The 14865-nt window shown below is 34.5% G+C and overlaps 2 protein-coding genes across 3 annotated transcripts; one reads left to right on the top strand and one right to left on the bottom strand.

The window, feature by feature from the left end:
- The first annotated feature begins 143 nt into the window (after window positions 1-143).
- On the top strand, window positions 144-9144 carry LOC144853778 (adhesion G-protein coupled receptor D1-like). Its single transcript, XM_078711602.1, has 14 exons — window positions 144-261; window positions 675-779; window positions 1249-1309; window positions 1918-2023; window positions 2861-2928; window positions 3016-3139; window positions 3452-3543; window positions 4146-4251; window positions 4938-5155; window positions 5552-5618; window positions 5959-6062; window positions 6923-7091; window positions 7699-7782; window positions 7972-9144. Exons 1-14 carry the CDS (start codon window positions 195-197, stop codon window positions 7996-7998), a joined length of 1398 nt encoding a protein of 465 aa, XP_078567728.1. The 5' UTR covers window positions 144-194; the 3' UTR covers window positions 7999-9144.
- Window positions 9145-9590: 446 nt separating this feature from the next.
- On the bottom strand, window positions 9591-11763 carry LOC144853779 (cytochrome c oxidase subunit 5A, mitochondrial-like). 2 transcript variants are annotated; one of them, XM_078711604.1, is made up of 4 exons: window positions 11565-11763; window positions 10910-11142; window positions 10540-10675; window positions 9591-10074 (listed from the first exon to the last, which is right to left on the bottom strand). In XM_078711604.1, the coding sequence occupies exons 1-3, from the start codon at window positions 11641-11643 to the stop codon at window positions 10544-10546; spliced, it is 444 nt and encodes a 147-aa protein (XP_078567730.1). In that variant the 5' UTR covers window positions 11644-11763; the 3' UTR covers window positions 9591-10074; window positions 10540-10543. The 2 variants fall into 2 exon arrangements, with proteins under 2 accessions (XP_078567730.1, XP_078567729.1); XM_078711603.1 differs by having other exon boundaries at window positions 10910-11145; window positions 11565-11757.
- Between the last annotated feature and the right edge of the window lie 3102 nt (window positions 11764-14865).

Here is a 14865-nt window from a genome sequence, read left to right as displayed (position 1 = left end):
AAGCTCTATCTAGTGACAACTTCAGAATCGGGTGTTTTCGACATATCTATCTTCGTTCTTAAAACCAATCATTATCGGCTTTATTTCACCCGCACCTGTTTCTATAATTTGTTTCAGTTTCAGAATACAATGATGACTTTATTGAAGAAAGTTCGATTCAATCAACAGTAAATTACATTGATAATGTTAAGGAAATGAAGCGTTTAGAGCTTGTGGAGATAGATAGAAAAGTTGGCGGCGAAAAGCGTTTTACTGAACCAGGTAAAAATAATATTTTGTAATAACGTTTCACACACTTAAGCTACGTCATTCACGGAACGAAAGATGGCGTCGTGTTGTTTTGAATAATGGAAAATCGTCTTCCGTTCCGTGACGGAATACGGTTGTAGCTTGAAGCAGTAAAGCAAACAAACACCTGGAATAATCCTCGGTTAAACAAACAATGTTAGCCCTGCACGAAGGAATGGTGCTTTACGAAGGCTTGGCACTCTCCTTTTCGTCTGGTCTAACATGGAGATATGAAACTCCATTGAGATCCTGTCATTGATATCTAGCCAGTGCTCCTGAAAGAAAGAAAGAAAGATACTCAAAGTAAGACACTCAAACAAAGTAGGCCCTATTGTCATTCTTTACAATAATTTGCCATTGAAATAATGTTTTTGATATCTTCACAGTGGAGGGAGTCTTGCTATGGACATCCAATAGGTCTACTGATGATGGAATTGTTTCAGTGAATATTAACGAAACATTAATCCAACTCGATCCTGCTAATCTAGATGGTACGGTATAGGTATACCTGTCACTGACAATTGGACAGGAACAACATTATAGAATATTAAATATTTAGTTATCTGTTTATAAAATAATGTAATTGTAAAGATGAATTTCTGTAAAGAGAATAAAAAAAACTTCCCTCCATAACAATGTCCCGAATAATGCGAAATATTTCGGTTTTATGGAGAAAATAGAGTAAATCAATCAATCACATGGGCAGACACAGACATGAAACTTCACCAATATGTCAGCAAATATTGAATACGAATTACTGTACGGCACTTCTGTCCTAGGTAGTACTGTATGTGTGTTTGATCATAGAGAAATAACTAATTTCTCTCCATGGTTTGATTTAAACCTCAGTATTGAAATCAATTTTAAAATTTGATTTTTAAGAATTGTGCATTATAACTTGAATTACTGTATTTCAAATACTTTGAATAATTCATAATCACCTTCCTAACTTATTTTCAGAATCTTTTGGCGTGATTGTCTTGATCATTAACTCCAGTGAAGTCGAGGAAATGCAGAGCTTGTACGAGTACAACCAAATGGCTAAATATAGGCTACTTACTCAATGTGTAGAAGCCCGTTTATAAGCAACTAAGATATTACAGAAAACAAAAGAAAGAACAATACAATTGTTAGAATACAACGATTTCTAGGATGAAAACATTTCTAGTTCCGTTTGTTTTCTGTAAAACAATGTACACTTATTATCGTCGTAATTCGTTATCGTCATAAACAGGCTTTTACACTTAGTAAGCTCTGTATAGGCCTACACTCAAACTTTATGTGACAAAAAAATGTGATGTGTCCATATATGGACACGATGATATTTCTACAATATTTGGTCATATCGCTACCATATTTGGGCACATCACACTTTTTTGTCACATACACTTTGATAGTGTAGACAGAGCTTTAGAAACAATTCGTCGTCACGTGATATAGAATGTCCTCTTTAGAGGGAAAACACATTTGGCAGTTCCCAATTAGTCATCCACCAAAATACACACAATTAAAAAATAAAGGCTTTATTATAATTAAATAAAGTCGTTTATAGAACATTGCTAAAATAACATTATTATTGTTGTCATTATGATTATTCTTATTATTGTTGTTATTATTTCTTATCAACAGATCTGACATTCCGATGACAGTAATCAGCGATATCATATCTATAAATGTATATGACGCAAATTTAGATGAAGTAACGGATGTGAACGTCAACATAACACTGCCAACAGTAAGTTCTTTATGTATTAATTAATAAGAATAGATGTCCGTAATATCAGGTAATTCAACATTAATAATACATTCACATTTGGGACATCACTTCTCAACAGCTATATCAGAAAAAAAGTCTATACAAGCAACACACTTAAAACGGTAGAAGACGAGGCAAGGTTTATACTGTATACGTTTCCACCATCTAACAAAATGGCACCGTCTTCCATTTCATTTTACGTCTTTCAAGTGTAAACGGTAGCTTATGTCGACATTTTGTCTTTAAATAACGAACTGCTGAGAAGTTGAGGCCGCATTTTCCTTAAATTTTACAATGATGAAGTGTTATGTCTGTATGTCAAAACTTCTGGGAAGCCGGTTTAGGCCTATAATATGGAAAAATATTAGAAATTGTTGGGGAAGGATCAGACGTGCGTATAATAAAGCGTAGTTCCTACTAGAACGCAACGTAGCGATGTATCGACGCAAAGTGCTGCAAACATCGCAGGGTTGATTTCACGCAGGCGTGGGCCAACACAGTTAAGCTTGGTTCCCACTAGAACGTAACGCAAGGACGTAAACGCAACGCAAGCGTTTTAACCAATGGCAAGCGAAGTTATAGACAGTTAGCAATCACAAGCGAATAAGCCATCGCTTGTGATTGGTCAATTCACTTGCGTTGTGTTACGTCCTTGCGTTGCGTCGCTAGTGGGAACCACGCTTTATTAGAAGGGCATTTGCTTACGTTGCGTAGATTGCGTTACGTTGCGTCGTTAGTGGGAACCACGCTTAACTATTGGAGTTTATTTTCTGATGCAGGACTACTGTTTTGTTAATTTTTTATTTTTTTTTGTAGTTTGCAAAAACAAGCCAACAAAATCTAAATGATACGTGCTGTTTTTTAGATACAACATCAAACATCTCGTAAGTGTATACATTATCCTAACTAAAATAGGGATTAAACACATTAATAACTAACTAAACAGCTCATTTGTAATTGTTCTTTGTAAGATTCTGGTCAACAGAAGGCTGTTCAATTGAAACTGATAACAACCAAGCGACAAGTGCCACGTGTGTGTGCAACCATTTGACTTCTTTTGCGATTCTTTTGCAAGTAGAGAGCAGTAGCAGTAAGGTTAGCCTAGTTTATAGCGTAAGCATGATCTGTCCTACCTAATCTTTTTCTATTTTCTATCTGGATCTGCATGGATTTCGAGACTTAAACATTAATGCTTCTCTGCCCCTCTTGACCAGAACATATATTCTTCTTTGATTCATATGAGCTGTATTTTAACGAGCGGTTGGAACATTGCCTTTTGAGAGTGTTTTAAATTGGTTTAGATTTTGAGATTCAATCACATTTTTTGGCAAAGAGTTCCAAAAATTTAAAGTTCTTTACATAGATGAAACATCTTCTGTTTTGCTTTTGATTTCACTTTTGTTTTAGGAGGTAAAGATAATGAGCATACTGACTATGATTGGGATTTCAATTTCAACTGTATTTCTAGTTTTAATCTTGCTCATCATACAAATGCTACCGTAAGTTGTTTTTACAATTAATTTTGTTTTTAAAAATAAGGATTGAACAACTGGGTTATAGAGCAAAAGTAAAACGTAATCAGAAGAACATGTACCAATTATGTATAAAAATACACATTGCTGATCTATTTTATAGAATGCTTTTTTTTTGTAAAACGGTACAATAATTATATAAAGAGACAAAACAGACCTTAAATGCAATTATATACTGTACACAGAAATATCGAATATTATTATGTGTCCTGTTAATATTATTTCTGAGCCTGTGGGTTACACAGAAACATAATATAAACGTAATTGTTTGTGATAAAATGTGAACAATAGCATAAAATCCTAATAGTCTATGTTAAGATAGTATCTGACATATCAGGCGGAAGATTCGGGTTCGAATATCGGTTTCTCACAAATTTCCTCACCGTTTATAAATTAATTACTTTCCATACGTTCCATAAGTTCGAATCTCGGTTGGGGCGGTATTTCTCATTCTCAGATTTGCTCATCTTTATACCGTTTAAACATTGATAAATTACTGTTGAGTCTGTTTACAATTCCGTGTATGCCTATATCTACCTTTTATTAATTATATTGCAATTTTATTATAGAGAATTGCGTAAGAATGAACGCTTTGTTATTTTGCGGCATCTTGTGATTTCTCTTCTCTGCGTTAACACTTCGTTCACTTGTTTGTCACTGAATATCCAACATCTTGTAAGTAAATTATTGTGTATTTTATTGAAATGAATTAATGCAATACATGAATTACCATCATCAGGCCACGCCATCAATATCTGAGTGTAATCTCTATAGCATTTTCTATTTCCCCTTCACTAAAGCGTGGTTCCCACTAGAACGCAACGCAGCGACGTATTGACGCAAGGTTCTGTATTGCGTAATCACAAGTGGGAACCGACGACGCAACAGTGATGCAAAAATCGCAGGTTTGATTTCACGCAGGTGGGGGAAAACACAATTATCGGAAGAGAATTTTCTTACGTTGCGAAGGTTGCGTTACGTTGCGTCGCTAGTGGGAACCAAGCTTCAAGTGTGGTTATAGTGACTCAACGCAACGCCGTATTTACGCAAAGTGCTGTATTGCGTAATCATAAAGCGTGGTTCCCACTTGCGACGTAACGTAACGCAAACGACGCAACGTAAGAAAATGCCCTTCCAATAATTGTGTTTTCCCCCGCCTGCGTGAAATCAAACCTGCGATTTTTGCAGCACTGTTGCGTCGTCGGTTCCACGCTTTAAGTGGGAACCAATGACGCAAGTTTGATTTCACGCAGGAGGTAGCAAACACAATTATTGGAATTCCATTTTCTTACGTTGCGTAGGTTGCGTTACGTTGCGTCGCTCTAGTCGGAACCACGCTTTAGTAATTATATGTTGTTTAGGTACTTTGTATTGCGATAGCTGCAAGCCTTCATTACAGTCTGCTCGTAGCTTTCTTGTGGATGATTCTCTGGTGTACAGAACTGTACTGCAAGATTAGACACCCGTTTGCAGATCACCAGAAACGTTTTAAATACTTTCGAGTGATTGGTTGGATGCTGCCTCTCGTAGGTGTAGCAACGGTAGTTGGTGTTACGAGAGAGGAATACGCATCCTCAAGGTAAAGTTATTTACTAAAGCTCTACACTATCAAACTGGTTTGACAAAAAAGTGTAATGTGCTCAAATTATGGTAGTGATATTGCCAAATATCGTAGTGATATGACATCATCATGTCCATAAACGGGCACATCACATTTTGTTGTCACATAAAGTTTGATAGTGTAGACACGGCTTAATATGGTGTACCAAGAATTTTGTTTGTATATTGAGGAGCGTCTGTTAAGGTGCTTCTTTTTTCATAGATTCAAACTAGGCATAACTTTGTATCGAAGTGAAACATTTAACCAATGTTGACTGATATGAAACTTGCATAGTGTGTTACAACTTTTTTTTTCAAATTATACAATACACTAGATTTGACATTTACATGTTTCGTTTTGTTTTTCTCATTTCAGTTGCTGGTTGAATACAAGTAATCGAGTGATATTGACATTCATTGTGCCAGTTGTTACAACGATTCTGGTAAATTACATTTGGTTAACTGTTGCACTACATAACAAGTTAATACGAAGTTTTTCCTAATTTCTAATTTTCACAAGGCCTATTTTAAAAATTGATAAAATAAACGAAGACTTACAGTAGTTTTTAAATAGATTTTAACAAAATGTACGTGTCTTAATGGTAGGCGGAAACAAAAGCTTTATCCTTATAAGAATGGATTATTTATCTTCGAAGCTATACATAAAAATGTGACGTATCCACTTACTTTTTCAATATAAAACGTTCAAATGCATGTTAAACACAATTAAGGAATTGAATTTAAATTGAATTAAACATTGTGGTAGTGTATTGTATTTTTCAGACTGTATCAGTTCAATTAATGGTTGTCTTCTGCGAAGTATATAAGAAATCAACATCAATGCCTACCAGCGAACACGATGAACATCTGAAGTTGAAGAAACTAAGGTAAGATAGGTTGATAAGCATTGTTGATAATATAAAGTTTGCGGTACACAACGTATAATAATTATAATTTATTTGGAGTTTACACTTTTACAATAGTGGCAATCGACCAAATGGAAGGTGCATACAGAAGAAAGGACAACAAAATATACAAACAAAAAACACGATATAGTAAACAACAATTACAAAAAAAGTCGATGTAGGCCAACACATGGTTTCTAGGGATCATGTCAAAACAATTCGACTATAGTAACTGCAATACCATTGATAATTAACACTACAGCAGCAAGAAACCCACTGACACATAAATATACAAAACTACAAGAACAAAAAAATAAACATATAGAATAAGTTAGAAACTGTTGTTAGTTCTGAAAGGAACTGTTGAGTTTCTCGACGTTTCGATCAATATGCTTTGATCGTCCTCAGAAGTTAGAATGGAAAGCATTGTAATTGGTATCTTCACCAAATGTATAAAATATACATCACATCATCATTCTCCTCATCATTATTACCACCCATGCTGACTGTGTTATGTGTCCGAAGCGATGTTTTCAAGAAGTGGACGTTCACTGAAGCCACGCCTATTTTTGCTAAGGCTTCTAAACGCTTGGACCGATTTAATTGCGAGCTGCGCCAACTTGTGCCCTCATCCCTAACTGGGGAATTCTAGTTGATAATGCTGTCATCTGTCGAGAAAGAAGTAGCCGTTTAGTATCGTGTGTGTAAAATGTGCTCAAGTTGTGGTAGACAAACAGAGGCAACTGCAACAATACGACTTTAACCGCTAAGCGACGACTAGAGTACATAACCATACTAACCAGATTTCTATTTAGTTCATTTAAAAAAATTGTATTTTCTAGATCGATATCATACAGAGTGTTGTTGTTAGCCCCAGTGGTTGGATTGCCGTGGGTGACGGGTTTCTTCGTCATTCTTAATGATTCAATGTATACTCAGTTTATTTTCATCGTTTCTGCTGCGTTTCAGGGCTTGTGGATCTGGATCACACAATTTTGCCTAAGCCAAGAGGTAGTCCTTTGTCATTATAAATTGTATAGGCCTACAATAAACTCATGAATCAAACAGTTTTCCAAAGCCAAGCGGTAGTATATCATTATCAATTCGATGCCAAGAGCGACGTCATTCAATCAATGTTTGAACATTGAACATTAATTTAGTTCTCAAACCGCATAATCCTCAGGAATTCTGAAATTGATATTAGTACTGATTAGACATAATATAAAATATACAGTTTAAACCAATAGCCCCAATTGCTTTCCAGTGGAAGGACGTTTACATTATATGAATATAGCCTACATGTTTAAATATTACCTTTATTACCCAGTTAGTTAACGATAGGCAAGTTGTCAAAAATCTGTAAAATTCGTGAAAATTAATAATATAACAGGGAAGAGTTATCCTGATATACCGTTATGTAAAAACAACAAAAAACAAATCAACATTTAGAGTATATAAATGTACTTTGAATGTACGATAACAAACAGATTGTTGTACGTTGAAACAATAGAGCTTTCTCTTTTGCTTTTGTCAATGATTTAAATTTATGTCATTTGGTGACGCCCAATCGATTGTTTAGTTTGTTGTAAATAATCTTAGCTTTGATATATATTTGTAGGTACGATATGCTTTTAGGAAGCACTGTAAATGTTGTAACAACCAGATATCGTCGAGTAAAACCATAACCGTAACAAGTACGAGGGTAAGTGTTAATTAATATTATGTTTTATAGTTAAGTTTGGTTCCCACAAGCGACGCAACGTAACGCAAGACACGCAATATATAGAAAGAAATGTTATTGAAACTGCTAACAAATTGACCTATAAGCACGCTGATCGTCACGAAATATATTGTTTTTTAAAGTATATCTTTTATGTTTTTATTCTTCCAGACTGATCTTCAGCCTTCTTTTACCTGAAGTTATTTGACTGCATATGTACTGTGAATCCACCTACAAAATAACCCTATGGGTTAAGGCCCGTTTTGTTTAGATTAGCGAGAATAAGTAGTGGATGAACGACCTAATTAGAATAAATAAATATTAGATGTGGTTGTTTAGAATTTACCAATGTATATTATATAATATAAAACCGGTCCACCATAATATCACTGGTACCAGAGTCTCTATTTAAATTATGTCTGTTTAATCAAGTTAGAAATTGAGTAACAATTGTGCGAATTCTCACACATTTGAACATTTATTTATTTACCATCTCACATTATTAATATTACTTTTTTGTTGAGCTGACTTCTCATATCCTTGCAGAAAAGATCTATGTTATTATGAGGTATTGCCAAATTTAGAATACTTGTATCTCTATTGAACTATATATAATCGTTACGTTAAATATTAAGTCTCCTGTACTAGCCCACCATTAATATTTAATTTCATATTTCAATGAATTTCACTTGTCATGCATCATTTAAACTTTTAGCCAAGTTATAATTGTGGCTAATGGTCCCATATCGTATTATAAAATACCGCAAATCGATCTTCATGCTTAAAATTATTGGTGAATTACTTGTTATTTACACTTATTGACAATTGACCTTTAAAGTAATTTTGAAATGTTACACTCGTATAGAATTTATGTACACAAATAATCGTAATATTGTTATTGTGCGCGTTAACAATTGGTTGTGTGTGACCAGAGTTAACTCTTCCCTGGTTGTGACAATGATACAATATAATTATTGTCCTTATATTTATAAATTTGATTATCACTATATCTATATATTGATTTACGTTAGTCACCATCTGCTCTTTCGGAGTTACGATTCGTTTATTGCGTATGGTTGTTATCAATAAATATGAATGTTTTCTGCCCATTTTGTATTTTTTTTAGTATATAATGATGATCCTGGTTTACTGTTGTAGTGGTAAGCCATTATTGGGTATCCTGTACTAAAAGAAAATAAGTTTCTTGTCACATGCAAAGAAAAGATAACAAAAAGTTTTCAAAAAATGTGCTTACTTATTTTAAATTATAAGTGTTTTTAATAATTTTTTCGAAAGATAAATATTGATTTATTACAGTATTCATGGTTATGAATAAAATATGTTATTTGCATTAATAATTATTAATAGTTTGATAGTTATCGATTCTTTTTAAATTAGTGGGCTCCTTTATAGTAGAAAACCCATAAAATAAAATTGATGTTATGCAACAAATTGATAATGGTATGCAACAAATTGATAATGATATGGAACAGATTTTTAACAGAGTTTAATGTTTTTTAATCAAATCCAATTGATCAAGGAAAAACTAATTTTACTGCTTTTTTGAAATCCTTATACTGCACTGTATTAATTTGGACAATTGCCAGGAATCGAACAAGTTTAATCTGTCTTCTTGTTGGAATTAGGTAAAATCAGGGAAGAGTGAATTTCTCTTGTCCCTGATTTTACTGTGAAAGAGAAAATACAGGAGCTGGCTTTATATACTAATATAATATTAATAGCTAGCTTTGTAGACTATACACAAAAACAATTTTTCACATCACTCAATATTTTTTTTTCAAATAAACATTTAATTAAATCATTTCAAACTATCCTCAATTCAAATCAAATGTTTAAACAAGTTGATCACTCATTGGTTGTTGGTATTAGGTATTCATAAACACTGCAGGTGAAGTTTACTGTATTGGTTTAAGGTATTGTTACTAGATCATAGAGATATTCATAATATCTCTACACTATGATGAATAAGTTGATCGCACATTGATGTGTGGTTTTCACACAGGTGAGTGTCAGCAATTTTACCAGGATTCTTGCTGTTCAAATGATGGTACAACTGTATCCCATTTTTTCTTATCCAGAGTATGGTATCCAAAGTATTCATAAATGTTTTATTGTTACATAGTAGCAAACTTTTTCAAATCATTTTCTGTAAGCATCCATGTTTATTCATTATGGATTTAGTCTATTATTTCAATTTACCAAATTGTCAGGAGATTTGTCTAGCTTCCATACACTCACACACACTAATTTTATCTGAAAAAAAAAACAATAATTCTTTAATATTAGTCAACTGTGAACAACGTAATCTTTGTCAATTAGTACATTTTCATGGTTTTCTATTGAATCTTATCTACAAAAAATCAGAAAATAGAGAAGAAATTTATCAATTATTTCTTTAGATGTCTCTGCAAGGCATATTGTATCTTCTTGATTTATAAAGAATTTAAGCTAGATTTTTTCAAGAGCACACAAGCATTTTGTGTACACAGGACCTACAGTTTATAGTCCTTATTCGTTCTACCAGAACCATGGAGCGAGTGAGCCTTGAACCCTTGCCGAATGTCATGGCTAATGGATTATGGTTCCACTGTCTTAACCGATCGGCCACTCAGTCACATCAAAATTTTGCACAGATTTTTGGCGATTTGTACAAACCTACATTAGAGTGGGATGGGAGGTGCGCCATATAAGCACTCACTTCCTCTTTATACAACTTACTTAATTAATATATTTTATCTTGTTGTGGTTGATCTAGGCCTAATTCCTCTGGAGTTTGAATGCCCAATTCATCAAGTGTCGGTCTTACTTCTTGCAAAATGTATGGGTAGATATTCTTATGACCTCTAGATTTGTCCTGCAAAATTAATTAATTATTAATTAATAGTATCGATTATTTGTAACAATTAATTTTATTAAATAATATTATTTCATCTTCGTACTACACTACATTTTCAACTGGCATGGTACACACTACACAGTATAGTAGTAGGATAAAAAAAAGATCTTTAGGAAAAGAGAAAAAGAATTTACGATATTTTTACGATATTGGGGGAGTGTATTTTTGGAAAAATATTGCTGATTAACTAACTTTGACAGCTTCTAGGATGCGGATTGCCATAGCTGTATCATTAAGTCTTCTGCAAGCTTTGAACGCTGCAATTAAAATCTTAGGCTCTGGGACAAGATCGTGGCCATGAAGCTCATTTAAACCTCTTCGCAATTCCCAATCATCAATCTCGGGCCGATTGAAATATGCCTCCCATCGTGCATCAAATTGTTCATCTGTTTCTTGTACTTTTGAAGAGAAAAGCCTGACTGATGCTACTGCAAAAGATAAAATGATTAGAAAATAAATGGGCCTAGGGTTGTACTGTAGGCTAGGGGTTATGAATTGTTACAGAAACATTGTGAAATTCAATTGACAATTGTGTATAAATCTGCCTTTTGAAGTTCATGATGAGATGGTCCTGGGGACACAATTTCAGCTCATCATCACAGCAGCCAGGCTAGCTCCTACAGTACTATACTAAGCAGTCAATCCTTGTTGCCCCCACCTCCACAACCCAATACTAGCTAGGCCTAGGCCTACACTCGATCCCTACCAAGCTCCCGGCAAAATGATGTTCTTCGCCCTCTGTGAGTTTATTTAGTGTATGTTGTGTAGGCCTAGGCCTACTACTAGGCCTACATTCTATAATGTGACCTCAATAATACATTAAAGAAGAGGCCTAACCAGCACTTACCTGCAGGTCTATTCAAATATTGCGCTTGTAGTACAGATCTACATACAGGATTTAGTCGGAGAACAATCTGACGAAACATATTGCTTATTATTTGCTGCTTTACAACGATATTAGTTAAAACGTTGGATTGAGTTCTGCAACAAAAACCAAAATGGACGAACCGGCAACAATTCCCACAATTCCCGATGTTAAATATGGAACGCCTCCTCTGCCTTCAGTTCACATTTATCATGCAGTACACACCAATCGTCATGCAGTACATACCAATGGTCATGCAGTATATTATTATTATTACTGCCTTTCCGCTGAAAAGTCTGCCGACATTTCCGCTTGGGCTGCTCCGTAAATCTCTTTTACTAGTTTCTTCCAGTCTGATCTTTCATTGGCTAGTTCTTTAAAGCTCAGGTATAGGCATGAATTTTAAATATAATATTTTGTTAATTGTACATAAATCAAATATTTGTAACAGAAATCAAGACGAAAAAGCATGAATTTCCCTTAATATGGCCAAATACAAAATTTGGCAAAATTCTTCCATAAAAACCAGGAAGACCTTTTTTCAGTAGTTAGGTAGTTAACCTAATGTAATAACATGTCTGGTGACTCCCTAGAAGGTGAAAAAAGATGGTGGATATACGGTGGATAATTTTTGCTATAGCGTGAAAATAAAAAGCTGAAGTTGAATAAAAATACCAGAAATGTAATATTCAAGTTATATTACCTATATTTAGTTATCTGATAACATTTTTTACCACACCGTTTATTTTTCATAGCTTTTTAAAATGCCTCTCTATTTACAAAATTGGTGTACAAAAGAATAGAGATTTTACTGTGTAATTTGAACTATCCCCCCACTGATAAGAAAGTGCTTATTTTCAACAAGCTCGTGTAACACAAATAAAATCCCAAAAATTATGAAACATAGGGGAAACTATAGATCGATAATTATTGGAATGTATGATCAATAGAAATTTTTTGCCCGCACCTGGCCTTTAAGTTGTTTCATGTCTTTCTTGGTTTTCAATTGTCCGGGATACTTAATGTCTGTATTATGCTTATAAAGGGTGAGTAGGTCGTTGCTGAGAGTTATTGGTAGGGTGGTTCTCGGTCTTCCTCGAAATTTTATATTGGTAGTGTTGCTGAAATAATAGCTTATTGCTGTGTTGGCTGGTGTACATGGGTCACGTCTTGTCTAAGTATGTGACCCAATAGTCTCCATCTTGCGTCGACTATTTCTAATGAAATCGGTTTTGTTCCTGTCCTTCTGTATAAATTTATGTTCGATATCCTGTCTGGGAACCTGATACCTATGATTTTGCGAAGTTACTGTCTGTGAAATGTGTCGAGTTTATGTGCTTGAGGTATATTCAGCGTCATTCTGGCGACTGGAGCATCCTCTACTTCTCTACGGAGCGCCATTTATGCCTTTATTAACTTCAATAATAGAAATTGTACTACGGTAACTGCTCAAGTGGACCCAATTTAGCACCAGGGTAGCACAGTGATATAAAATAGAAATAAAGTCACTAAATTTTAATATCTTTTCGTATGTTAATACACTGTGCTCAAGTGGACCCAATTTGGTACCAGTAGAGCACAGTGATGTAAACTAGAAATAAGTTACTGAATGTTAATATATTTTCGTATGTTAATACACTGTGCTCCAGTAGATCCAATTTGGCACCAGTGGTGGAGCACAGCGAAATAGTCACATACAAAAACATCGAGAACTAGAATTTAATTCGTCACTTTGACGAATTTTAGGTGATCATTTTTATAATTATACTGATATTTAATTTTTAACAAACATGCACGTATGTTAAATATTACTGCAAAATATTGATTTATGCAATCCTGTGACCTGATATGATGCTTATGGTGCTGATTGGTGCCTATTATGTGTCATAGAATATAATTATGCTCTATACTCTACAGTGTACTAGCTGTATATCTATATACAGTGTAACATAGGTGAAATTACGGGATCCACATCATGTTTGAATTTTGAAAAATACTATATTTCAAACTTTCAGGTATATATGTTAAATATCGGTACTCTATAAAAATTAGTTTCAAGCCATATCAGTTATTTTAATAACTTGCGTTTGTCTAAGATAAATACTTATTTAGTGTCCCCGGAGAGTGCACCTATTCATGGAAATATGAAATTAAATATTAAGTCTCCAGTACTAGCCCACCATGGTTGTGGCAGAGCTAATAATAATGAAAATAGAGCCCAGAATTGCACTTATACTTATTTATTACTATACATAATCACCTATGATAATTATGGTAATGTTCAAATTTCAAATATCCAGATGCGACTTCAAAATTGTAGGTGTGGTTTTCTACTTTAAAACTCGACTTCGTATAAGGCCTAGCCCGGCGGCGGAAGTAGTCTAAGCTTCGAAATTGGTCTAAAAATCGGCATCTTTGCAAATGTTCTATATTTAATCTTATTTTACTCTCCATTATCCCCATACAAAAACCATCGAAGACAAACTATCTGTTTAAAACATGTTTATTCTGGGGACGGTGCGGCCATACAGCAACTACCATCAAAGTTTATTCATAATATTTTACAATAGAATATCTTGCATGAATCGGACATTGTCGCTACCAATGTAGCAACATTGATTAACAAAATCAAAATTTAACAGTGTGGCGTGTTGACCGCGAATGACTAACAATACCATCTTTCCCACTACACCTGCACAACCATTGCATAACAACGCACGGCATACCAAACCGTTTCGTACACCTGCGATGAAAATATAAATTCAATTTCTTTTAAAATTGAGGGCGGCAAACCTAAAATTTACGAGATCGAATACGGGTTGAAAAAAAAAATTAAATAAAAAAAAAGATGTTAAATGTGCTCTCCCTGCCTCAGCACTAAGGCCCTGCCACAGCCTTTTGGGGTCGTTTCCAGCACATCACCAGATGCATTGATGTTGTCGCCTCATGATGTGTGGTGGAAAGGGGGACGTATAATTCTGTGAACCCCAAACACAGTGGCCGCATGCCTTTAACTCTATTCCACCGACCAGCGTGGGAATCGAACCCACGACATACGTGTTGTCAACACGACGCTCAGGCGACTGAGCTAACTGATCATTTTGGTTTTAACAAGGTTAATATGATAGTTATGACGTACTGATGAATTACGTAATACACGTATAAATAGACTATTATCAGCTGTTCAGTCATGTACTACTTTGTGGCCTAACGGGTAATGCTCAGGTTTAGGTGCTCTCAGCTTCTAGTAGATTGGGTTCGAACCTCTACGGATATTTTTTTT

This window comes from Antedon bifida, chromosome 10 (genome assembly GCF_963402885.1).
Source record: "Antedon bifida chromosome 10, ecAntBifi1.1, whole genome shotgun sequence".
Lineage (NCBI taxonomy): Eukaryota > Metazoa > Echinodermata > Crinoidea > Comatulida > Antedonidae > Antedon > Antedon bifida.
This window is presented reverse-complemented; position numbering and strand designations above follow the sequence as displayed.

Excerpts from the sequence above, each read along its gene's own strand:
- LOC144853779 (XM_078711603.1), bottom strand. The coding sequence starts at position 11,643 with ATGTTTCGTCAGATTGTTCTCCGACTAAATCCTGTATGTAGATCTGTA. Across the intron at positions 11,146-11,564 it reads ATATTTGAATAGACCTGCAG|TAGCATCAGTCAGGCTTTTC; the intron begins GTAAGTGCTGGT and ends TATCTTTTGCAG. Across the intron at positions 10,676-10,909 it reads GCATCCTAGAAGCTGTCAAA|GACAAATCTAGAGGTCATAA; the intron begins GTTAGTTAATCA and ends TTAATTTTGCAG.
- LOC144853778 (XM_078711602.1), top strand. The coding sequence starts at position 195 with ATGAAGCGTTTAGAGCTTGTGGAGATAGATAGAAAAGTTGGCGGCGAA. Across the intron at positions 3,140-3,451 it reads TAGAGAGCAGTAGCAGTAAG|GAGGTAAAGATAATGAGCAT; the intron begins GTTAGCCTAGTT and ends CTTTTGTTTTAG. Across the intron at positions 5,156-5,551 it reads GAGGAATACGCATCCTCAAG|TTGCTGGTTGAATACAAGTA; the intron begins GTAAAGTTATTT and ends TTCTCATTTCAG.